The 26,446-nt window shown below is 35.1% G+C and overlaps 2 protein-coding genes across 2 annotated transcripts; both read right to left on the bottom strand.

Moving 5' to 3' along the window:
• Positions 1 to 296: 296 nt before the first annotated feature.
• LOC130964246 (villin-1) lies at positions 297 to 11,594 on the bottom strand. The gene is made up of 23 exons (XM_057889864.1): positions 11,449 to 11,594; positions 10,539 to 10,676; positions 10,022 to 10,121; positions 9,710 to 9,778; positions 8,619 to 8,852; positions 8,150 to 8,327; positions 7,917 to 8,043; positions 7,408 to 7,573; positions 6,365 to 6,515; positions 6,179 to 6,264; positions 5,919 to 6,074; positions 5,448 to 5,516; positions 5,284 to 5,352; positions 5,053 to 5,190; positions 4,452 to 4,580; positions 4,137 to 4,284; positions 3,990 to 4,000; positions 3,340 to 3,480; positions 2,682 to 2,807; positions 2,479 to 2,544; positions 2,114 to 2,330; positions 891 to 1,069; positions 297 to 617 (listed from the first exon to the last, which is right to left on the bottom strand). Exons 2-23 carry the CDS (start codon positions 10,592 to 10,594, stop codon positions 504 to 506), a joined length of 2,730 nt encoding a protein of 909 aa, XP_057745847.1. The 5' UTR covers positions 10,595 to 10,676; positions 11,449 to 11,594; the 3' UTR covers positions 297 to 503.
• An 8,185-nt stretch (positions 11,595 to 19,779) lies between these two features.
• On the bottom strand, positions 19,780 to 24,189 carry LOC130974237 (uncharacterized). Its single transcript, XM_057899031.1, has 2 exons — positions 22,021 to 24,189; positions 19,780 to 21,837 (listed from the first exon to the last, which is right to left on the bottom strand). The coding sequence occupies exons 1-2, from the start codon at positions 24,187 to 24,189 to the stop codon at positions 19,780 to 19,782; spliced, it is 4,227 nt and encodes a 1,408-aa protein (XP_057755014.1).
• Positions 24,190 to 26,446: the final 2,257 nt, after the last annotated feature.

Here is a 26,446-nt window from a genome sequence, read left to right as displayed (position 1 = left end):
AATGTAGTGAAGATGGCTTTATACCAAGAAAATCAAACTCGAGAAGTTATAAGTTTCTCATGTGGAGCTTCCTTTACCTTGAGAGGAGTTTAAGAATAGTCTTAAATGGACTGTCCTTCTATTTAAGCAAATTCTTTGTTTTATTTGTTTTTCTTTGTTTAGTTTATTTCAGTCACCAAAAACTCAAGTTTATCTTAATTCGTAAAACTTAAACTTTAAAATGTAAACTCGACTCATAAACGTGCATTTTTTCTATTAAGGGAAAGCCTTAATACGCATACCTCAACCATAATCAATTCATCACAAAATAGAGTGTAAGATAAAATGAAAGAATATGTTTGTGGAAAAGTTCATGTACATCACAGAAAAAAGAGAGCCACTCAAACCCAAAACCTCAATATGCACCAACATAAGAGAAAATTCCTATCATGCTATATATAGTGTTGCAAGAAAATACAAGCATTTCTTGGCCATGATCTTGATTATCTTGAAAAACCCTGGCCTTAAAATAAATCCAGGGACATCTTCAATTTGTTTTGTTTCCACTTAGGAAGCTTGTAGAAGGCAGTTTTGGGCATTCCAAACTTCTCATGGAACTCTTCATTGGACAAATATGCCTAGTTTCATCAGAATATATAGTCAAAAGAAGACTTTCTTAGCATAAGAAAATCAAAATGGCTAAGAAGAAAATACCTACAGAATAAAAAATATGGAAATTTAAAGTAATAATGAATGGTGTAATGAACTTAATTATCATTTTTTAGTTTTTCACTTGTTGGTTTTTCTCAGTGATCCTTCAACAGGAAGAAAAGAAATTTGAAGCTGCTAGAAGAACAGGTTGAGTAAATATAAGAAAATTGGCTGCAAGAATTCTTCAGTTCAAGAAATACCTCTCTTTTCATTAAATCGATGCCAGTTACTGGATTACCAGAAACCACCCTCAGACGCTCGTAAGGATGTACCATCAAATTCTCCCCATCAATATTTCTATCTTTTTGAATGATACTCGTAGTCTCATTTGAGGACCGGAATTCTGATCCTGGAGAACCAGAAACTGGCATTGTTTGTTCTGGGAACAGAAAAACATAAACCATGAAATAATCATAAAAAAAGTTTGAAAAACTGAATGCCATTCAGGAAATCCATTTGCAAGATACTAAATTTATTTTGTAGATGGCAACAGCAGTGAGAAATTTCTATTTTACTCAAGTAATACACCAAATTTAGTCCCACTTGTTCAAATGGTTAAAAATCATACCTAAACTTTGGACAACAGAATAATTATGAAGTCTTCTTTACAATAAATAAATTAGGTCTCTCTTGGCCACCTCATGTACAATCTATTTAGGTCTTCCTCTTCCTCTCGTCACTTGTCTATCTTCCATCTAATCCACCTTCCTAACTGAATGCTCCACTAGTCTACTCCTTACATATCCAAACCACATAAGACGAGATTCCAACATTTTTTAACAATAGATGCTACTCTAACTTTTTCTCTTATAAGTGTATGGTCACTCATCAATCTAAGCATCCTCATCTTGGCTTATGCTCATCCCCACCCTTTGTCGCCCAACACTCTCTTCTATAAAACATAGATGGTCTAATAGTAGAGTGATAAAATTTACTCTTAAGTTCTAAAAGTGCCTTTTTTGTCGCATATAAATCTATACACACTTCGCTACTTTGACTAACTGCTTGAATCCTATGGTATACATCCTTCTCGATCTCTTTATTTTTCTAAATAATACACCCAGGATACTTGAATCGCTTTGTGTTAATATTTCCCTTCCTCCTACTTAACTTACATTTCATATATTTTTGTCTTATTGCGGCTTATGCAAAAATTATTGCGGCTTATGCAAAACTGTACACCTCTAAAGCCTCTTTTCATGATGTCATCAGCAAAAAGCATGCACCATATAGCCCAACATAGAACTAAATAAATTACAACATTGATGAAAGAAACTTAAAATATTTTTATTAAAAAAAGATTTAAATATATATGGGCTAAACATAGATATATTTATGAAAGACACTAGCATTATTTTTATCCACGTTTAACCATATTAGGTGGGAAAAGATTTTGTTGTTGTATAAAAAGGATTCTTGTTACCAGCACTGCTGTTGGCAGGAGATCCTTCGAAGAGCTTCTTGGATACCAAGTCAGCGCTCAAAAGAAGCCGATCACCTGATTGCCCAGAATCTGAGCCGGCACCACCAGGTACAGGTGAACTACTTCTTCCGCGGGTGCTGGGTGTAATAGAAATGCTTCTGTGACCATTAGAGGTAGATTCCCTAGAGTTGACTTTCAATGGGATTCTATTGTGTCCCTGAATAGTAGAATAGTAGATTAAAGAAGGTGATGAAAGACACATAAACCAAAGGAATAAAACTGAAAGCTATCTAAAACTCAGCTTAAAATTTTCAGGACGAGACCAAAAATTCACAGAAACATAATATGTTCAGGAAGTCACTTACTTCTACTAAAGGTTTTGACTTTCTATTCAGAATTGCAAGTTTTCGTTCAAAGGAGTTGCCAAGAATCTGTAACAACCACATTTCAGTTAAAATAGTTTATCAGATTTAGGACAAGAGCATGATCTATAAAGTGGCAGGGAATTTCCTCTAGTCTTTTGAAGTTTCAGTCCTGTCAAACTGGACTCTTCAGAAATGAGACTTACATTTGCTTTTGTGTGATCCCATGAAAAGAAACGAGTGAAAAATGATGGTTCATGACCTTCAGTTACCACATAAACAGGAATATCCAGAGAGAGGCCTTCAACAAGAACATCCATTTCAAGAAACTTCTGCTCATTACAATTTCAATTATGAGAAGAAAATACTGCACCAAATGTTAAGTCTATATATTAAACTGAAAAGTGTAAAATTTGATCTCATCTTATAGAGAAATAAGAATTACTTCCTATCACATGGCTATCGTATAACTAATAATAAACTGTGGAAAAAAAAACTATCCAAATTATAATTAAACTCACTGAACAAAATTTATTTTCGCAACCAACAGGACTCCTTTTTACTGAAGAACTAAAGCTGATTCAATAGCAGAGTCCAAGAGGGTTAAAGTCCAATGTTTCGAAAGAAAAATTAGAATAATTACAAGGTATAATAAAGTAGCTATGAACATTGAATAATGTATAGGAAATATAAACGGCCAAGTGAAATGACCATTAACAGACAAAATGCCTTTAATATAGCTTTGGATAAGGAAGCAGTGTTTACTGTCAAGTTCATAATTCTAAGTGTTATTTTGGCATATGGGCTATCAGTTCAGGAAAAAATATATTTAAAAAGATCACAAGTGAAAAGTAGACAATTTACCAATCCAAGGCTGAGAGCTTCTTGTTTTGACTTGACAGCTGAATGTAAGCCAATCCAAACATAAATCTCTTTTTGGCAATCAAGCAATAAAACATCTTCTGTAACTAAGTCATCCTGTGTGTAGTTGTATATCTCTTTCACCTGAAAATGTTGTATCAAGGCCACACTTAGTCCAAATCCAATACTATTAATAACATGATTTGACAAAGCCTAGCAACCATGAAAGCGATAATAATTAATAGGACGATATCATATGAAACTAAATTATTTTTGAATTGTCTGTCTTCATCAATAATATGTGTTTTGCTGACTCTCAAAAGCTAAGGGTGTATTTTGGTTTATAGTGAGCAAATCATGGTTTGGTCCAGTGGAAAAAGAGAGCAATTTTCCCTTCTGCTTAAACTTTGTATATTTTTTATAAAAAAATTTCAATTGGTAACCTTAAAATTAAAGCTAAAATATAACCCAACATGAATTCAGCAACATATCAAAATAAGTTGAAACATGGACTCCTCTCCTTGGAAGTTGGAACCATGATTTGTACTCTCCGCACGCCAAACAAAACACACATGTAACCATATTTAATAGATATCCAATTCATAATATTTTATAAAGCACATGAAGAGTTTCAATTTGTAGAACCAATATACCTTAAAACCTCCTGAGATGGAATCCAAATAAATTTTGCGTGAGAAACAGAACCATCAATTAGACATGCATTCCCTGTCATTTCATCCAGGATAATTCTAAACCAAGTGAGAAGCAGATTATTTTCCTCAAAAGGGTATTTTTCTTACCTCCATTTATTTTCAATGCAAACAGATGTGGATCATCTGCGAATCCTTGAATTTCTTTTCCTTTCGGATACTCCGCCTTTCCACCAAGTGAATCCCAGAAATCATCGGGTTCATTACCTTCCCTGACAGATACAGGTAGCCACTTTGGCTGAAAGTTGCATTCAAAATGTTATACAAGTCATTAGAAGAAATAGCACAAACAGAAAGAAATGATGTCCAGTCACATAATTTAACTGAACCGAAATGCCAAAACTTTTATTAAATTTTCTTTCCCAGAGAATAGCATTCAGATAAGATTGTAGCATTGTGACATACATTAAGCAATTCCACCATTCTATCAAGAAGATTATGGTCTCGAGCCGAAGATAGGTTCCCAATCCAAGTAAAGATAGATGCCTCAGTTTGCAGAATGTAGCAATAGGATGAATTCAGGGAAGTTGAAACCTATAACAATTATGTTATATGATCAAAGAAAGCATAGAAAAGTGAGAAAATTCGACATGGAGAAATTGAAGGCAATATACAATTTAGTGCTAGCCAACAGTTTTCAATTAAATCAGTTACCTAATTATCATGTAATTATGGTTCCATCAAATAAATTATATTTACTAAAAACTATAAATATGTATAACTTCTTACAGTCCTGCAGTATTTTTTCATGCATATACAATCAGAACAAGATATTGAAAGTTTGAAACGGTTAGTAATGAAATATATTAGTGACTCCAGCTCTCAACTTGAATAAGAGCTTTATTAAAGCTTGGAATTAACTGATGCAATTTAATTTATTTATTCAAAAGAGAAAACACATTTAACATTTCAAGCCTTGGAACTCAGTTTTTCTAGTAACTAGAGATTAAAAAAAAAAAATACAATGGACTTTCACCCCTGGGTTAAGAATGTCACTGAAACATACTTGATCAACTTGGATTGCCTGCATATTATCTGGACTTGTACCTTGAACTCTGAACAGAGCTACCTGTGTTTCATTGTAGGTTTCATCTGTGATACCTTTTTCTTCTATGAACTTTTTATATCCTGAACTGTTTCCCCCCTTACAACAAGAAAAATGAAAAATTCAGCGAATGCTTCTTTCTATTAAAATTACGAGCTATAGCCTTAAAATGAGATTATAGTGTGTACATACCTTGAATATGATTAGTCTCTGAAGTATTGAGAAAAACTGAACTGGCTCCTTACTCTCATGAATTTGAGCCTGAACAGGCATGTGATGTAAATTAGATTAATTTATTTGTTGCACATAATTATTCAACAACTTAATATGAAAGAGCAGGCAAGAATGTCACTAACCACAACTGGATTAGTTCTCGCTGAATCAGCCATAATATTCATGTGAGAAATGGCCGCTGTTTTATCCTCCTGCAAGCCAAAAATAATAGAACATATTAAGAGTTTCTTCACAATAACAACCACCACCACCAACCCTTATCCAAATACATGAATTCGAGTTTATTCATGGCTACGAAAAAAAAATAATAATAATTACAAGATTGAAGGTAAAATTTAGACAGCTTCTGGAAATAAAATTTCACTTCCAAATCACTTTTAATTTTAATGCCAAATAAGATGCCATGGGCTGCAATTCCAACAAACTAAGAAAACATCATTAGACTATCCTATAGTATATAATTTTTATTTTAAATAAAAGGAAATAGATTGTCTGTAAATAATACAACTTTGAAAACTTAATAAATTTATGTGAATTTCAGTAGAAAAAATTGCCTACAGGATACATAACAAAAAACATTGCCTATTGCTTACTGTTACAGATTTGCAGCCAAGCCAAGCATAAAAGAGAGTTTCATCCCTTCCATTTCCAGGAAATGTATACTGTACTATATAGCTATCTCCGCTGTAAAGCCTTGTCAGCTCTGCAACTGAAAGAAGAGATAATTCATCACCATCCACCAGCCAAACCTGAATTAGCAGTATTCAGTTAACAATTAACACGGGCTAAAAAACAAGTATGACTATTTGGATTTTGGAAACAAGAAAGAGCAAGGTTTTGAGCAATAAGATACTTTTATTTTCCCAGAACAATCTATAGATGGCTCGTTGTCTTCTTCCGGAAGCTCTTTCACATCATAACCCTGATGCTTGAATATGGCTGTGGCAAAAGAAGAAAAATAATGTTCAAAATTTAACTACGGGTTATGGAAATGATTGCATATTTCTTAAACACAACTAAATTGTATAAGGTACTAAACCTGCTACTTTTTCTTTGCCTTCCTCATAAAGCCTAGGCTCCGCTGTTTTAGGCCAATTAGTAAAATATGACCGAAATATCGGACTTTCCAATCCCTCTGACAAAAATGTCAAATGAGTCTTGTTTGATCTGCCTTCATTTCTGACAAAATCCTGGTATTTGGAGATGGTAGTGAGAATAGGCCATGACATTAACACTTTAAGGAAAATTTCCTGGTCTTACTTATCTGTCATTTGCACATTTCAACAAAGAATTTATTACTAAATTTCCAATTTTACTGCCCTTTACTAAAATCTAAGCACAGCACTAATCAAGAAATGTAGTTTGAGATTGATAGAATGGATCAATTAGATTTTGAAAGTTAAACTAGAGCATTTCAATAAACATATTTTATAATGAAGCATTGATTTTAGCTTCAATTCTTGAGTATATGGCTGAAGTGACAAAAGAACTGTGGCTACAAGGTATATAGAGAATATGAAATCTGAAGATCAAACCCTCCTAAGAATATATATTTCTTTTGGGGACACAATTTGGCTCTATAATAACATGGTTAGGATTCTGACATAAAATTTTCAAGAACAAAGGTGGAAAGTGAGCGTGTGGTAGAGATCCACTAAGTTAGCTGGATTTAAATTGGAGAATGAAATTTGAGATAAGTACAAGTATATATGCCTTGTTAGAAATCAAGATAATATCTCTAGAACATTAAGGAATATCAGATGTGATCTTTTAGAATTAATATTGATATTTATTGTTATTTATTTGCTTGTTTGATTAGGATTACGGCTTCCCTATCCCTGTTATTATAAATAGGAGTAATGTCTTTCTATTCTATCAAATCATCCTATTTCATAATATTATTCATTTACCCTTTGTTCTCTCTTCTGCCTCTTCTATCTAAAACCCACAATCTCAACATGCCTGATTCTTTGGAACTTGGAAGTAAATTAACTCTTAAAAGATAGCACCGTAGACTGAGAAAAACCTGAGGCTTCCATGAAAAGCAGAAAAAAGGGAAACTTGAAAGAAAGGGACTCTTACTTCTGTAGCTTTGGTTGCTGTCCTTCTTTCCGTCAATAATGTCTGCCTTCCCATCCAAACAAAAATCTCGCTATCACAATCCAACATGTAACACTTGTCTGTCTCAAGCATGTCTTTGCTAAATGGTTCACTTCCAGTTTCACAAAGTTTTCCCTGTAAATTTATCCTATTGAGAAAACAAACTGTTAAGTTAAGAGTAACATAGGTATTTCAGAAAGTAAACAGAATTACTTTCTACTTCTATCTCTATCTCACACATCTCCTTAAAAGAATTATTTTCATTTGAACCAAATAACAAAACGAATTAGATTGTTTCTTAACATTAATGTTATTAAGTTGATCCTGTAAAGGTAAAAGTTAAGCATATCAATATTGATCAGTTCAACTATTGATCCAATATAACAACGTTGGAGATCTTTAAGATGAATAAGGATAAGCAAGTGTGGATTATCAACACATGCATTGATGCAATCACACCAGCAACATGCACATGAATTTCTGAAGCTCACCAAAACAGCTTTACAGATGGAGCCACGGATTCTTGCACAGAATGCGGGTCTCGGGGAATGGGAGCATAACCACCAAAGAAGCTCCAGAACTCGCCCACATCAGAATCACCAACAAATTTTCCATCCTCTACAATAATTATACAATGATGATTATACTCAGAAAAAGAAGAAAAAGAAAAGAAAAGAAAAAAAAGATGGTTATAAGAATAAAGAAAGGAAGCACATATTCCAACCTATTGTTGCCACCTCACATTTTCCACCATGCTTATTATCCTTGATATACTGAACAACCTCCAAACCTTTGGCTCTTTCTTGAATAGTAGAATTGCATCCACTGAAGAGGAAGATTTTTGATGCAGTGTCCAATATGAATACATCTTCATGATTTAATGATGATCTCAGAAAAGGCACCTAGCAAATCGATAAGCATGTCATACAGATATTTGTTAAACAGATCAACAATAATAATCATGTAAAGCTTACAATCAATGTTCCATCCCCTTGAAAAAATCATTGGCCAAAAAAGCAAATCCAGTTGAACTAATTTGAAGATCATACAATATTTATGGAGAGACAAGAGAAATAGAAAATAGCTTTAGTGTATACAACTATAATTTTCTATCAAAAGGAGTAAGCAAAGGAGTTAATTGACCTTATCAGAAAATAGAAGCAGTTAATTATCAAACTTCAAAGAAAACTTACTTCTTTCACATGAACAACATATTCCCCCTTGCATGTGTACATGCGGACTTGGTATTCACCATTCAAGCTCCCCTGCTTTGATGTAAACACTCCCTCAACGGGTATAATACAAGGTTTAAAGTAAGATAGAAACTTCTGTGATTCATGGCCTTGAATTTCCCTGTATTGAACACTGCATGATCCTAAGGCTGCATCCAACTCAAGTGCCTTTTCTGATGCCAAAGCCGAGTCCACCTGCTTATGAGAAACAGTGCAATATGCAGATCATGTTGTTTAATCATCACTCATATGTAACTCAATTACTATGTTCATTATTTAATTCATCATATTTTCTCCAACAACAACCAAGTTGTCCGATAAGGTGGGATTGGCTACATAAATTAGTGTCTATGTTAACAATGAAACAATTAAAGTCTAAATTTTTTATTAGTTTTGTCTGTGATATTTATCTTTCTCTCTCTACTTTCAACTATTGGACTATCCTCCATCTATTCATAGATATTTGTTCCATTGAAAGAACAATTATTGCTTCAACATGACACTTGTCCATAACTACTATTGTATAAAACTTGTTTCGTTAATAACATAAGTAACTTTGGAATGAGCTTCTAGGCACCGATTTCTTGGATCCAATATACCAAATATCCTTCCTCAGTCAATCTATCTAACCCCATTTATTAATAATGGCACAATGTTATAATCCAATACACATAGACATAATAGCCCTTTTTTGTTGATGTCTATCGGATAAACAGAAATGAGCCAAATCAGCAATGGCACGTCAAGCGAGCTTTATTTTGGAAATTCCAGCACTGTAAACTAGTCAGTATAGTTTGATGAGCCCTTCCATTTGGTTTTACATCTATAAGAAGTTCTACCGTCTACTCAAATTCGAGAACAATCTAATTTCATAAAAAAAATGATGAGAAACAAGACATAAAATTGTTTTAGGAAAATGTTGAACTGCATTAAGGCTAAGGGCTGAAGACATAAGTGTAATAAAGCTTAAAATCAAATGTTCCTGAAAAGAATTAAGAGTAATAAACAACTATCACTGCAAGCAAGACAGTAAAACAAGAGTGGATAAAAACCTTCTTTGTTTCATTTCCCAGCCAATAATGTATGTCGTACTGAGGAGTGCCAATTTTCGGAAAAACTGCCTGTTTTCCATAAACACAAAGAAAAGTATCAATTTCACATACAGAAAAGAGAAAACTACTAAAAATGACATTATGGTGAAGTTGAAATCCAAAAGCAGCAGGGTAAAGTAAAAAATATAGTGAAACAGTGAAAGGATAGTGATGGGATCTTTGAAAACTTGGGTTTTTCGATTGTGATATAGTGATCAATGACTTCATGAATTGAAAAGAACTGAGAAAGAAATAAGGTTGCCAGTATCTTACATTCAGAACTATGTATGCACTTCCAGTATAGAATCTTCCATGGCTTGATTTTGACACTGGAACCAACTGCTGGTTCTCAATACACCAAATTTCTAAGCCTCTAAAATTGAAAATTAAGTGAAAATCAGAAAAGCCGGTGAAAGAAAGGAAGTCCATTTTATAACAAAATTTCTTCTTTTATGTGAAACACAAATTTGGAAGAATTAGGAGACAAAGATTAAACTAAAAAGTTAAGTCTCCCGGCTACCACTTCAATGTGCTCACCAACTACTTTTTAAAACGCCACTATTAAAATGCAAAAACTGATTTTTCCAACTTCCTTTCTTAGCATCACCTCAATAATGAAGAAGAAATTCATCTAATGATAGCAGATACAAGTTTATTTGTAATTTTCTTTAGCCCATCAAAAAAATAAAAAATAAAAAACTGAACCTGAAGATAATTAGAGCATAGTCAATACTCAATAGACTTAACACATAATATAAGAAAATTTAACATAAATGGATTGTAAGGATACGGGTTTGCTCCTGCATTTAGGAATGCAGAATCCAAGTCTTTATTGGCAACCGGCATTATCTGTATGCTCTAATATTCCACCAAAATAGTTGATAATGAGATAAATCTTCAATCCAGGATTTATGTTAGTCCTCAGAACCTGAGACAAATGTAAATAATATGATTTCACTTTTCAGACCACATTATCAAAGCTGGTTTGTAAGATTTAGGGACAAAGCACTGAGAAAGAATGAAACTTGGGGAGTTTATACTGAGAACTAGGTATTATATATAGTAAATAAGCTAAGCAAAGAAAAGCTACCATTATGCAATAACTAACATCAAACAGAAAACTTGGCATTCAAAGAAGAATAATAACTGAACTAGTGTAGATTACTCAACTGTCAAGCGATTACGGCGATGAATGAAAGCTGTTATCATAGCCCATATCAACTTGTTCCATGTTTCTGTTATAGTTCTTTTCTTATTCAGCTTGATAACTTCTCAGATGAGTTGCAGTATGCTTATTTCTTTTAAGATTTGAATCATTCTATAACATGAATAGTCCATAATTCATAGTACAAACATCTAAATCTACTGAGAAGTGACAAGATTGTCCCCACCAAAAACAAGAAATCCAAGCGATTTTGACAAAGGAATAATAAATGCCAGAGATTTATCAAAAAGAACAAAACAAAAAACAATAAATGAATGAAACAAAATCAACATCACATTCAAGCACAGTGCACGTTACAAATCACAAAATGCTCATATCTAAGCTACTGAAATCAGTAAATCACTAAAGACAAGTGGTCAAAGGCCATTCCAATGATCTGAAGTTTCTAGAAGCTTAAACAAAACAAAACAAAACGGAGAATCTGCAAAGCTTTGATGTAAGGAACAAATTGAATGAACAGAATCTGAGATCAAACCTTGCGTTGGTTCAGATGATTCAGCGCGTATTGAATTGAATTGAAGTAACAGAGACAAGAGAGCAGGGGAAAAAGAACAAATGTTGGAATTTGGATATTCCGATTTTGCCACATTCAAAGTCTAAAGTCTAAACAAAAATTGTTTATTTGGAATATTGATTAATTAATACTGTTTGGTGCATAGAAAGTGACTTCACCAAAAGCAGCAACAAAAATTAAAAAATTAAAAAATTAAAAAAATAAATAAATGAAAGAAAGAAATGAAAAGAAGGAAACAGTAAGAAAGGAAAGCATGCTTGACTTTATCGTCCAGCTTGTAAAGGGACCCACAAAAGGTTCACTTTGCAGTTTGCACTAAGCTTAATCAATATCCATAATCATGATTAATCAAACAGTACTTAGCTTGCTGTCTCCCTACTCCTTTTTTAGAATTTAGATTAGTGAAAGTGAGTTAAGTCAAATTTAAGTTAACATTCACCAAAATTATATGTCTATAGTTACTGCTTTATTTTGAAGGATATATAGGACTTAGGAACTTTTAAACAATACATAAAATTTATAAAAGTTTGCAATTTTCACCTCAAAATTTGGAGAATAAACAAAGATAATAGATGTCCATAAAAAATCAATAATTAGTTCGGTTTTTGGTATAAAATATATATTAAAATAAAAAATATGTATTAAAAAATAAATTAAATAATATATACTTATATATAAACATATAATAATTAATTTTTTATGTGTGTTTATAATTTTTCTAAAATAAAATATGTTAACTATTCTATCTTGTTTAAATACTATTACATGAAGTATAAATCATACAGGAACAGTAGTAATAAGTAGTTAGTTGTTAGTGGCTATAATTTTAGTAAGTTCTGACTTGAAAATTAGTTATGAGACGGTTAGTGATAAATTAATAATTGAATTAGTTATTAGATATTTATTTGTAGCTAGCAAATGAGTTAAATCAGTTAGTATATAAACTCAGAAAATGAGACTAGAAATTTGAGATTTGTTCTTGTAAGTTTCATCTTGTAAAACAGAGAACTACATTCTTCTCTTCTCAACTCTCATTTCCTCTCCTCACATCTTAGAATTATTCAAATTCTTTTACTCTCTGAATTCTCAGTTTTTTTTTTTTTTTATAGTATAGTGAGTGTGGAGAGAAGTAAAAGAAATTAAGAACATATTTAAAGAAAGAGCCTTAAACAAATCTATAATCTTAAAAGATTCGAAATCATAGACAACAACTCATTTTCTTTCTCTTCAGTAGATATTCAAACTCTAGCGAATTTGATGAATTAACTTAACATGATGTAGATGAATTAAGCAATACTTTAAAAGTTGGATAAGAGTATATGTAAGGAAGGAAGAACATAAAACGATAGAAGGTGATTGATTGAATTTTTTGCTATTATTTAAAATAGGTTTAATTATTCTGTTGGTCCCTATAGTTTTGTAAAATTTTTAATTAAGTCTCTATACTGTTTTTCTTTTTAATTGAGTCCTTACACTAATTTTTTTTTTTCAATTAAGTCCTTTTTAATAGGGACCCAACTAAAAAAAAGATTGATATATGGACCTAAATAGAAGGGGAAAAAATGTAAGAACCCAATTAAAAAAAAAATTGATGCAAAGACTCAATTAAAAGAAAAAAAATATAGGGACTTAATTAAAAATTTTGCAAAACTATAAAGACTAACAAAATAATTAAACCTTTAAAATACTTAGTTGAAAAAAGAATGATAAGAGTTTTAGAAATTAAAAAGCATGTGCAGCCAAAATTATAAATAAGACGCTTAGGAGCTACAAAAAATGTAATGATATTTATCTTAATAATTATTAATTATAAAATGCTGGAAATGACTATAGATAAAATTTTATTTTTGGATTTATCTAACACTTTTTTATATATTTTTATTATTCTATTTTATTATGTTGAATTTTTTATTTAAAAAATATTAAATCACCATCTCACCTATTTATTATTATATTGTCTTATATTGGTCATTGAAAATAAAAATATTCTAAAATTAATATATTTTTAATTTTTTTTAAAATATTATTTTTATTATTTATTTTATAAGTGAGACTAAAAAAAATATAAAAAAAATTATTTAAAAATAAAAAATTATATTTTATTTTCTGAAGTAAAAATTTAAAATTTAAAAAATCTAAATCCGTTTAAAATATATATGAAATCTCCAAAACCTCAACCATACATACATTGACGACTCATTATGCTAAAAGAGTTAAACCTTATAACCTAGAGTAGCAGAGATATTAATTACCTATATATATATTTCACGTGTGTATAGAGTGGGTTCGTGTGGGCTCTCTAATATAAGAAATTGGATATATTTTTCAGTTTAGACTTTAAAATACATTCTTAGGTAGATCAAAATGTCAATAATCCACCACCTAAAAAGCATGCCGATAATTATAATGGCCAGACAAGAAAAGGTGGAAATTATTCTTCTATATTTTTTATTCGTCATTATTTTATTAATATTTTAAATTTATAATCTAAAATGTTCCAATGCTAATCGTTGCACTCAAATATGATTCAAGACGAACTTTATTTTGCTAAACCTAATTTGGATTGTGAACCTCTACTAATTAAGTTTCAAAGGAAATCAAAGATTTACGCCCGATCAGCATGGTGGGGTATGTGTATAAGGTTATCTCGAAGCTGCTAGTGAGGAGGATGATAGCTGTTATGCCTGGATTAGTGGGGGAGACGCAGAGCGCATTTGTCAAAGGTCGAAAGATTCATGATGGGGCGCTTATCGCATGTGAGACAGTTCAGTGGGTCAAAGCGAGAAAGATGAAAGCGGTAATAATAAAGTTAGACTTCCAGAAAGCATATGACAGAGTAAAGTGAAAATTTGTTGACCTTGTGCTACAAAAGATGGGATTTGGACAAAGATGGAGAGCGTGGGTTATGGAGTGTGTGAGCTCGTGCTCAATGTCAGTATTGATAAACGGCTCGCCCTCTAAGCCGTTCAAGATGGAAACGGGCCTGCGACAAGGTGATCCTTTATCCCCATTCCTTTTTGTACTTGTGGTGGATGTCTTACATAGAATGTTTGAAGAGGCAGTTAGGAATGGCCGCTTATCACCACTTTTGGTTGGAAGAGATCATATTCAGTTGTCGCATCTACAGTTCGCTGACGATACTATTTTGTTCTGCCCTCCTGAAGATGAGACTATCATGAACTACAAGAGGTTGCTTCGGTGCTTTGAGTTGATGTCAGGCTTGAGCATCAATTTTGAGAAGTCCAGTTTAATCCCTATTAACTGTGATGCGCAGTGGGCACGACGTATGTGTAATGTGTTAGGCTGCAGACAAGAATCCCTTCCTGTTAAATATCTGGGCATCTCATTAGGCGCCAACCCAAGATTGATTAAGACATGGAAGCCAATAATAGACAAAGTGGAGGAGAAACTTAGCCTTTGGAAAGCCAAGGTGCTCAACAAAGCTGGTAAGTTGGTGCTTATTAAATCTGTGTTGAATAGCTTGCCGGTTTATTACTTGAGCCTATATAAGATGCCAAAGGTTGTTGCTGAGAAACTGATTTCTCTACAAAGAAGTTTCTTTTGGAGTAGGGAGGATGGGAGTTCTGGTATGGCCATGGTGAAGTAGGAAGTGGTACAGGCTCCCAAGAGGCTAGGAGGATTGGGAGTTGGGGATGCTTTGTTACGCAATACAGCCCTTCTGTTTAAGTGGTGGTGGCGATTCTCTGAGGAAGATTGCCCACTGTGGAAGAGGGTAGTGTGCTCTTGTAATGACTTGAACCCAACTGAGCTTCTATACTCTCAGAGATTACCTGATAGGGGCGGTCCGTGGAAGGACATTTGTCAAATACAGTTCAAGAATCAAGAAGTAAGGCAGAAGATGATAACTGGATTGGCTATGGAAGTGGGTGATGGGAGACGTACTCGGTTCTGGGAGGATGTCTGGATCATGGGAGGGTCTTTAAAGAATCGATTTCCAAGGCTTTTCTCTGTTTCAAACCAAAGAGGATCAGTGATAGGGGATTGTGGGTTCTGGGATGGGTTAACTTGGATATGAAACTTTCAATGGAGGCGTGAGCTGTTTCAATGGGAGTTGGATCTAGTGAACCAGCTTCATAACACTTTGAGAGTAGTTAAACTTGCGCTTGGGAGAGAGGATAGGGTTGTGTGGAAATATGATAAGCAGGGTATTTTTTCTACTAACTCATTTGTGCAGGTGTTGCAGGTAGAAATGGCTCCAGAGGATATCTCAAGCTACAGCTTCACTAGGTCAATTTGGAAAGGACTTGTCCCTCCCAGGGTGGAGTTATTCGTCTGGTTTGGCTTGATTGGCAGGGTCAATACGAAGGAGAGATTGCGTCGGTTCGGGGTTATTAGCTAAGAAGATTCTCTATGTGCCTTATGTAAAATAGGCGATGAAAATGATTACCACCTGTTTCTTGGTTGTAATTTCTCTTGGCAGATTTGGTGTGCTTGGATATCTCATGTTGGCGTGCAATGGATATACCCGGGTACAATCAAGGAGCATTTCCAGAGTTGGACCGAGGCATCAAGTAATAAGGAGGAGCGCAAGAGGTGGATGGTGTGTTTTTGTGCCATTATGTGGAATATCTGGCTGGAACGAAACCGGAGAATTTTTCAGAATAAAGAAAAAGGAGTTGAGGAGATTATCAACTTGTCTGTTCAGAGCTACACTGAATGGTTAGGTGCTGACCCCTTTAGTTGTTGATGGCAATGCCGGAGATGACAGAGGGTTAAATCAGTAGGTCTACTTGGTTACTGCTTTGTATTTTTATTTTTATTTAGTCATGTTCTCGCTCCACTTTTGTGTTGAGCTCCTATTTTCAAAAAAAAATTTTAAAATTGTAACGACTCAAAGAGGGAAAAATATGAATGATTAAAAGAAAACATGTTTCAAGTATAATCATTTAGCCAGTATAGCTTGGTCTACTAAAAATTTAAAATAATATTGTAGATTCTCGCATTAAAAAAAATTCACATGCTCTTGGACTTTTGGTAATGATGAAATTAGGCAGAAAGCAATCACATATTTTATCCTATTATCTAATTAAATTATGGCAATTACCCTAGAACTCTTTATAATATAGAGGGTAAAATATTCCTTCTAATGTGACAATATATTATTGACTTATAATTAACCAAAAATGTTACTGCTCATTTAGGTTAGAGTAAAATCTCAACTAAAATGAGCTTATTATCAATATTCATATTTTATGGGTAAGTATCTTTCATAATTTTTAAAAAGTGAAAAATCTAATTTAATTTTGGGATTCCAACTCAACCTATAAAGTTGGCCAAAATATCCAATAAAAAAAAATCACATTTTTCTTTTGAAATTATTATTTTGCCCTTTTTTACTTTTTTTTTTTCAATACCACAATTTCTTCCATCTCACCACCAACCACTACTCATACTATTTAGTTACCTCCCGTCACCGATTATCTTAAATTACAAATCTTAAATTTTAAATTCTAAATTCACAATAATAAACTTAAATTTTAAATTCTATACCTTAAATTGGATGTATTTTATCTCATTTTACATATTTTTATTTAAATTTTGAATGCTTTTATTGTGTTTTAGTTTTAAATAATTTTTTTAAAGATTAATTATTAATTACTTTGTTGATTGAAAAGAGAGAGGAACAAACACAGTTCTTCACTTCTTCCTATATGACATGAGACATCAGACAAATAATTGAATACAACTAAAGAGTTAATTTATTTTTTTTATCAATGTCAACTAACATTTTTAAATCATAAATTTTAAATGTTAAATTTTATAATCTAAATTCTAAATTATAAATCCTAAATCCTAATCTAAAATCCTAAACCTTATTAAAAGATAAGTTTTGAAAGAATAAATTTACAATAAAAATAATTAATATTAAATAATTAAAAATTAATTCTTTATACTTATATCAAATAATTCTTCTAGTTATCAAACATAATTACCATTTAAATATATCCAAACTCTCCCATTATTCTTTATCAGAACTTTTTAAATAAATAAAATAAATATAAAATTTAGAATAAATACTCCACCCAACCCCTAATAATTATCACAAAAGAACAACAAGGTTGTTAAGAAGAAAAACACCCAATTCGATTTTTGATAATATTTTTTTGAAATTGATTAGCCCATGTAAAAAAAACATTAATTTTTTTGGCACAAGGGCCTCGTTGTCCTTTCGAAATAATTATCAGGGGTCGAGTTGATTTTTTTTTATTAAAAACTTCGTTGTCTTTCGAAGTAATTATCAGAGCTGTTTTGAATTTTATTCTAAAATTTACACATTTTTTTTTGTGACTAAACAAAAAGAAACAAATAAAAAAAAAAGAGATTATCCTAAATCAACAAGTATAAGATGTTGAAGCTCATCACAAGGTTCCGACCAAATAACATGAGTTGGATTGGTCTTGACCGCATATCTCGCCAGCCAATCTGCCACAGCGTTAGCATCACGGGTAATCCATTCAAAATCCACAACCCAATGTCTTTATAGAAGCTCCTGTATCTTCTGAAGAATATCAACCACATCACAATTTAGCCCATTTGTCGGATTTTTTAAAATGTGCAAAATGTCAAGAGAATCTGTTTCGCACACAATATCTCTCAAGCCATAATCCCAAACTAAAATCAAACCCCTCCAAACAGCAAAAAGCTCACATCTGACGATAAGCCCTGGAAGATAGCTACTAGAACAACCCGAAATCCAACGCCCATTAGAATCTCTAATAACGCAACCAATTCCTGCTAGGTTGCAATCAGAGAACAGATTCGCATCACAATTAACTTTAAAAGTGTCACCTGTTGGAGGTTTCCACCTCCTTCAATCCTTGAAAGTTATACACTTGGTACTGGCAGACTTTCTTAAATCATTAGCAGTAATCCGAGCCATAACAACAACCTTATAGTTTGACCACTGATCTCCATTATTGAAAATATCATTGCAATGATGCCTCCACACCTACCAAAGATCCGCCCCTACAATTGCCTCATTGTCCGGCATCACCTTCCGAATCCAAAATTTTAAGGAAGTACCTTCAAATGAATCAATAAGTAAAGGATCCAACATTTGTGCATATCATTCTAAAATTTACACATTAAACTCGCACACAGAATTTTACGTTTTTTTTATTTGTGCATATCATTCTTTATATGATCGAGATAACTAAGAATACACTATCAACTTATCACGAATGCAGCTAGAATAAGATATGTGCTCCTCATTGAACATATTTTATTCTCAACGAAAATGAGATACATTTATAGAGGAGCTTACCTGCTTATGTATATAAATATTGACTGCGTTCGAGTTGCCCTTTCATTTCTTCAATTCTTCCTTTAATTTCATGTCCTGTGCATATCACGTGTGCATAAATACCGACTTGTTTAAACATATATCTCATCCTTAGTATGAACAAGTTTTTTTTCAAGTGTATCTTGTCCTCAGTAAACATAAGATAGGAACAATAATTTTTTTAAAATGTATCACGCTTGCAAACATAATACGTTAATAAAAAAAATGTCCTCTTTAAAACTAAAATAGGTAACAAAGTAAAAAACGTAAATTTTATACACGTATCTATATGGATAAATTTTATATTTATTTTATTTATTTAAAAAAATTTCTTTGTAAAAGAAAAAAAAAACAATCCTGATGATCATCAAATCAAAGTTTTAGAACTCCAATTTTTTAATCAAAGCATAAAAATTACAAGTGTTCGTTTGTGTTTGAGAAGAGATAATTTCTTCTTCTCCTAGGTTCGTGCTTCTTTCTTTAAATACAGTGAGAAAATCAACGCTATTGATCAACTTAGTAATGTATTACAAAATTGAATTGAGAGAAAAGAAAAAATGTATGATAAATTTTCATTCCGAATTAAAAAAACATAATCATCCTAGCAATTAATGCTCAATTAAAAGAATAAAGAGCAACAAATGACACAAACATATAAAATTTTAATTAAATGTACCCCGATTCCTACTTTTGGTTTTCATCTATATTTTTGGTTGTTTGTATTGTTCTTAATTTGATGTGCAAAAGGGTAACATAACAATGATCATTGATTAACCATAAAAAGAATGTGGCCAGCCATCCAAAGAAAATAACTTTATTTTACTTGAGTTTGCTTCCCCCTTGCTGGCCATGCATATAAAGCAAGAACAAGACACTTTCTTTTTTTTTTTTTTTTTTGTCATAGTTTTGGGCCAGAGAACTGACCCAGCAACACAAACAGAACAAGAAACCCAACCCCCCTAATCTAGTCCGACAATACCCGACCCGACTCAGTTACTGCCCCGCTTCTGAGGATGAAACTCGTGATGCTCAAACGTTCTGTGATTGTGGTTGTCGTTCTCGCCGGGATCTCCATTGCGCGCTGAAGGAGTTGTTGCATGAATCTGAAGACTGCGGCGCTCGTACATCATCGATCTGCACATGCCAGTTGTCAGCGTGGTATATCGATTTTCGCCACCCATCGCCGACCGCCGCTGTTGACGCCCCTGGTAATGGATCCGCCGTGAGACGCTCCCTTCACCGATCGTGATTCCGTTGCCGTTATTCTTCTGCGTCGCACTCGATTGTGCAGCTGTATCGAGTTCTTGGTTGCTGATCTCGAAGGTTGGCTGGAGCACCGCGGTGGATCTCTGCTGCATCCCCACTTCAGCTTGTTGGTTGTCCTGATTTTTCGTTTCCTCCCTCTCAGGTAATCCATTCTCTAATTGGTGCCTCTGATGGTTAGTAGGACTTGTGACACCTTCTAATTGGTTATGAGTCTGCTGATTGTGCTGATGAGTTGCGAGTCCAGCTTCTGTTCTGATTGTGTTCCTGATTTGAATAGGAGGATCAAATATCCACTGCCTCCTGATTTCATTTGCTGCTGCCATTGCTGCCAGTTGGTGAGCTACATTATTACCTTCCCTTGGAGTCCAGGTAGCTCCCACGCCCGGAGCCTCGTCAAGCAGCTGGAAAATGTCTCTAATGATAGCATCCGCTTCTGCTATCGGCATTCTAGCCTTGATGGCTTGAACCAAAGGTAAACAGTCAGTTTCAATTAAGCAGTTATCCATTTGTAGATTCCTAATCAGAATAAGTGCCTCTCTATATGCCTGAGCCTCTGCTGCTATTGCTGAATTTGTGGTGAACCTTGTTGTTATTCCAGTAATGATCTTTCCCCGCCAGTCTCTGACGACGACTGCTGCAGCTGCGGAGCCAGATTCTCTATGGAAAGCCGCGTCAGTATTCGCCTTCAGTCTGTTTTGTGGCGGGGGCCTCCAGGTAATCCTCTTCCTTTCACCACTCTTATCTGCTCTTGATATGTTGTCTGCGCTGCAACTACTTGTTGTGTTGTGATAATCAGTTGCTAGTTGCTCTGCATTGATAATAGCCTGTTTTGGATTGATTCTTGTTTGCTGGTAAATGTGCTGATTCCTTGCCTTCCATATACACCAACAAACGCTTCCCAGTTTACACAAAATTCTGTCCTGTTCCTTGCCAGTCCTGCTCTTTATCTTCCGAACTGTATCCATCATCCATTCCCGGAAAGATGAAACATTATTAGCTGTAGGCGCAATTTGAAGGCTAGAACCGAACCAAACTGCCCTGGTCCACGGACACAATAGTAATGCATGTTCCACTGTTTCGTTCTCAGCCTGACATATGCTGCATGATGGTTTAACTGCACATCTACGCTTATACAAATTTTCGTTCACTGGTAATATATTATGAGCTGCTTTCCAAAAAAACATCTTGACCTTTTGTGGCACTGGTAATCTCCAAACAGTTTCCCACACCTCCCTAAAATTCTGACTTGTTGATGCTTTGCTCTGTTTTATCTCCTCCTTTGTATCTTTCTCCACCTTCGCAGAATAATATCCCGATTTCACTGTATATTGTCCATCCAAACTATCCGGCCATATAAAATGATCTTTCTTATTTATCAAACTTATGGGTGTTCTTTTAATTAAATCAGCTATGTTCTCCGGAAATAACTCCTGAATTCTGCTCGCGTCCCAACCCTCACCCTCTTTTATCAAGTCGCAGACCCTTCTGGGTTGCCCTTCGCCATGCCTCCCCAGCTTGTCCTTTCCCATCACCCAATTGTCTTTCCAAATGTCAATTTCTGTACCACTCCCAACGCTCCATCTACCTTTCCTTCTAAGGAAGTCTCTCCCTTCCAACAAGCTCTTCCATATCCATGACGCATTCCTTCCTTCTTCGGCATCCCATAGGCTACAATTTGGATAATATATGGCCTTTAGTGTCTTAGCCCAGATTGCGTCCTCCTCCTTTAATAATCTCCATGCTTGTTTTGCCAAGTGTGCAATGTTTTGGCATTCTACATCCTTAAATCCCAATCCTCCATTTAATTTGCACTTTGTCAAACTTGACCACCCTTTCTAATGAATGGACCTTTCCTTTCCATTGTTTGTCCACCAGAACTTCGCAATTACTGCTTCAATGCTTTTACAAAAAGATTTGGGAAATTTGATGACATTCATAGCATAAGTTAGAATCGCTTGTATTACCGCCTTTATCAAAACCTCCTTTCCTGCTTGATTTAACAGTTTCTCTTTCCATCCTTGTACCTTATCTAGTATCCTCTCCTTTATCCATTCTAATGCCTTGTTTTTTGACCTGCCCCATCTCGCTGGTAACCCTAGGTATCTCCCAGGATCTTCCCACGATGCCATTCCGGTGATCTCCTCTATATTAACCCTCCTTTGAATGGATACTTGATTACCAAATATCAACCCAGACTTCTCAATGTTAATTCTCTGGCCTGATGCTTCGGTATATTTATTTAGAATCTGAATTAGTTGATAAATCTCTTCTTCCTGCGCACCTGCAAAAATTATACAGTCATCAGCAAATAACAAGTGAGTAATAACCGGTGCAGATGGTGCAAGTTTAATTCCAGAGATAAGTCTGTCCCTCTTCGCCTTTTCCATGAGAACAGTGAAGCTTTCGGCTGCCAGGATAAATAAGTAGGGTGATAGAGGATCTCCCTGCCTTAGACCTCTCTGTGGGTATATCTTGGTTGACAAGTTTCCGTTTATTTTAAATCTGTAAGTAGCGCTTTTCACGCAGCTCATCACCAACCTCACCCATTCACTACTAAAACCGAACTCTTCCATAACCCTTTGCAAGAAGCTCCATTCCATTCTATCGTAGGCCTTATTCATATCCAGTTTTATGGCTAGATCTTGACTTCCCAAATTTCCTTTCCTGTTTAGCTTATGAAAAGCTTCCTGCACAATAACTATATTATCTTGTATGAGTCTTCCTTTAACAAACGCGCTCTGGACTGGGGAAATGATGAGATCAAGTACTTTACTTAGTCTCCCCACCAAGACTCTTGTTACGATCTTATATACAAAGTTACAGCAACTGATAGGTCTGAGTTGGTTTAGGCTTTCCGGCCGCCTTACTTTGGGAATTAAAACAACCGTTGTTTCCCCTAGATCCTCCGGTATAACGCCGTCTTCAAAAATCTGCTTCACTAACGCACAAATGTCTTTGCTCAGAATATCCCAGTGTTGTTGAAAAAATAACCCGTTTAAACCATCTGGCCCTGGGGCCTTTAACCCCCCCATACTAAACGCTGCCTCCTTTATTTCCTCCTCATTAATTTTTGCCATGAGCTCCTCATTCATCTCCCTAGTGACTCTCCTTGGAATATCTTTTACACACTCTTCCATGTTTCTCTCCCCTTCCGAAGCAAACAAGTCGGTATAATGCCTTTCAACTAGCCTCATTATGTTTGTTTCCCCTTGTATCCACCGACCCGTTCCGTCTTTCACGATATCTATTCTGTTCCTGATTCTTCTTTGGATGGTTGATGCGTGAAAAAAAGCTGTATTCTTGTCGCCCCACTTTAGCCATTTCAACCTTGATCTGAGACCCCAATATTTTTCCTCTTGTTTCCAAAGTTCTGATATTTTGGTCTTCAATTCTTTCTCTCTTCCTTGGTTTCTATCCATCAATTCAGCTTCTTGGATCTTATGTAACTCTGTTTTCATTCTTTCTATTTCTTTGTCTGCTCTCCTGAATTTTCTTCTACTCCATTCGATTAGCTCCCTTTTGCATCTGTTTCTTTTCCTTTTGAATTGATTCCAGCAATTCCTGTTACCTTCATCTTGTTGCCAACTATTCCTGATCACTTCTCTGCATTCCTCGTGATCTGCCCAAAAGGCCTCAAACTTGAACTCTTTTTTTATCCGTTCTCGCAGCTGAGTTTCTAAAATAAGTGCACAATGGTCCGAACTTATAGCTGGAGCAGCCTTCAGAGTAACATTCTGGTGCATTTGCAGCCATTTCCAATTCACTAACACCCTATCTAGTCTTTCCCTAGTAACAAAATTATTTCTAGGATTACTAAACCAAGTATATCTACTTCCTTTAAGGTCAACATCCATTAGACCATTATCATCAACAAATTTCCTAAAAGTTTCTAAACAGTTTTTTGGTTGAGGATGGAGACCTACCTTCTCATCTTGACTTAAAATATCATTGAAGTCACCCATGTAAGCTTGGGGTTCCTCCTTGTTCATGTTACTTACCGTTAGCTCTTGCCATAGCTTCCTCCGCTTCTGAAAAACTGGGTTCCCGTACACAAAAATACCCTGCCATATCAAATCATTATTGATGTTAATATTGGCTTTAATATAATTGTCACACCACTCGTAAATATTCATACTAATATTAGATTTCCAAAACAAACATAGACCTCCGGACAGTCCCCGGGGTTCTACACAAAACATATTGTCAAAATACAACTTCCTTCTAATCCTATTCATTTTTTCTTTACTTGCCCTAGTTTCCATTAAAAACACTATTAGCGGCTTAACTTTTTTACAAAGGTTATATAATTCAGAGATTGTCGGGGCAGCCGCTATTCCCCGACAATTCCAGCTAATTATACTCATGGCTGAGGTTGGGGCATGTTAAGGCCCGCCTCCTCAGCCATTTGACCTCCCTTAAATAGTTCTGAATCCTGCATTGCTAACTGATGCTCTTCTACGTTCAGAGCAGCTCTGTTGTTCTTCAATTTCTTGATTTCCTTGTCATCATGTTCCTCTTTCCATTCGCTTTGTGTTAATAGTGGCACTTGTATGATCTCTCGCTTCCTCTTTAAATTCAGCTTCTTTTCCAGCTTTTTGGCCAATTGAGTTTCCCAATCTGCACGTGCCTCCTTTCCTACCTCTTGATCTTCATCACTTGCGAGCTCCACATAGTAAAAACTCTCGCCCTGGAACCTATGCTGACCTCCCCCTTCATTATTTTCCTTATGCGTTTCTTCAATTGGCTTCTTTAGTATGTCTCCCTCCATTTCACACTTTGACAATGTTTGTATTTTCTTCCCCTGTACTCTGCCATGCTGCGTTTGTATATCTTTGTTTGTTGCCAGCATAAGCCTTTTTAATTCTTGGCCTATGGTCTCTTTTCCTCCTTCCTTTTTCTGGCCCAATGTCCACTCAGCACTTCTATAGCTATTCACCTCCTCCTCCTCAATTGTATAATATTGTTTTAGCCCACTTCCCATCCCCATCCTTGCTTGAACAGGATTTACCCCTTCTTTAGCCCAGATCTCCTTTGTTGGGCCCATCTCCCTTGCCCCTTGTATCTCTATAAGTTGTTTTCCTTTTTGGGCTTTATCTTTATTAGCCCATTCTTTTTTCCTTTCCCTTATCTCCTCAATGAGACTCTTCACTTTGTATGCAACTCCTAACTCTGGCCCCGTATCCCTAATTCCCTGAAAATCAGGGATTTCTGGTACTCTCTCTACCTGCTCTTCAGGTTCAGCCATCTCTTCCTCTCTCCCTATTTGGTTTTCCCAGACACTTTCTTCCCTGATTTTTCGCTGCTGTGCCTGCTCATCCCTTATCCTGCTCCCCTCTGAGTTTTTCTTTTCTTCACTCTCCCTGTCCATGTTTTGTTGCTCACGCGCCTCCTCCTCACCCTCGTCACTCCATCCATGTTGTTTTGATTTGCCTCCTCCCACGGTTGAAACTGGTCTGCCTTGACCCACTCCCAGACCTGGTGAATACTTTCTTTTGGTGGTATCCCAGCATGCCATGGCTGTTGGGTATTTGCATGTCTTCTTCTCATGTCCTAGTATTCCACAATTAAAGCAGTAACTGTCCGACAGCCTCTCGTACCTGAAGAAGACCCATAACGGTGGTAACTCCTCTCTGTCTAACCAGAACCCTGTAGGTAAGGGCTTGGTGATGTCGATGCTAACTCTGATCCTCAGATATGGTCTTCTCAGCACTCCATCCATCTTTGGTTCCTCAACCTCAGCCAACACTCCCAGCATTTCTCCAATGAGCCTACCTGTCTCTTTATCCATGTAATCGTGTGGGATACCATGTGTCTGGATCCAAAACTCCATAAAGTCGTGATCTACCTCGTACACTGATTCTCCCTCCCTCCATAATCTAAGGTTGACCATATTTCCTCTGACGTTCCATGGCCCATTCTGCATGATCTGCAGCCCTCTCCTTCTATCCTTGAAGCTGAATAACATTTTCTTCGAACCTATATCAGTGACTGCTACTCCTTGTGGATTACCCCACATTCCCAGAAGAGCGTTTTTGCATGTTTTGAAGCTTATTTCCTTGTCGCTAATTATCTTGCCCACCACATTTAAGCACTCTTTCTTATATCCCAGCTCTCCAGGCTTGTTCAGCTTGATTACTTTTCCTTCTATGTTGCTCATAATGTGTTCCGCTAAATATACTTGTTGTATTTTGCAGTTTTTTGAGATTTGAAAAAGGACAGGATAAGAAGATATTTGTAGATTTTTGGTGCTGGATGTAAAGACTCCCTATTGGAGAAGAACCTGTAGTTCTTGGATGACTCTCCTATTGAGAGAAGAAGAGCTCCCTTAGCAGAGCGGATGCGAAATAGGGCAGCTTATATAGTTGCTCTTCTTTCTTTGCAATGCATTAC

The sequence above is a fragment of the Arachis stenosperma genome, chromosome 1, assembly GCF_014773155.1.
Source record: "Arachis stenosperma cultivar V10309 chromosome 1, arast.V10309.gnm1.PFL2, whole genome shotgun sequence".
Lineage (NCBI taxonomy): Eukaryota > Viridiplantae > Streptophyta > Magnoliopsida > Fabales > Fabaceae > Arachis > Arachis stenosperma.
Note: the sequence above shows the minus strand (reverse complement) of the source record. Positions and strands in the feature narration are given on the sequence as shown.

Bases quoted from the DNA above. Each gene is read 5' to 3' on its own strand.
- LOC130974237 (XM_057899031.1), bottom strand. From the start codon at position 24,189: ATGAATATTTACGAGTGGTGTGACAATTATATTAAAGCCAATATTAAC. The intron at 21,838-22,020 runs GTAATACAAGCG...TTGGGATTTAAG, and splicing joins AGGAGGTTTTGATAAAGGCG to GATGTAGAATGCCAAAACAT.
- LOC130964246 (XM_057889864.1), bottom strand. From the start codon at position 10,594: ATGCCGGTTGCCAATAAAGACTTGGATTCTGCATTCCTAAATGCAGGA. The intron at 6,075-6,178 runs GTATCTTATTGC...CTGCTAATTCAG, and splicing joins ATTGTTCTGGGAAAATAAAA to GTTTGGCTGGTGGATGGTGA. The intron at 4,285-4,451 runs GTATGTCACAAT...TGCAACTTTCAG, and splicing joins GAATGGTGGAATTGCTTAAT to CCAAAGTGGCTACCTGTATC.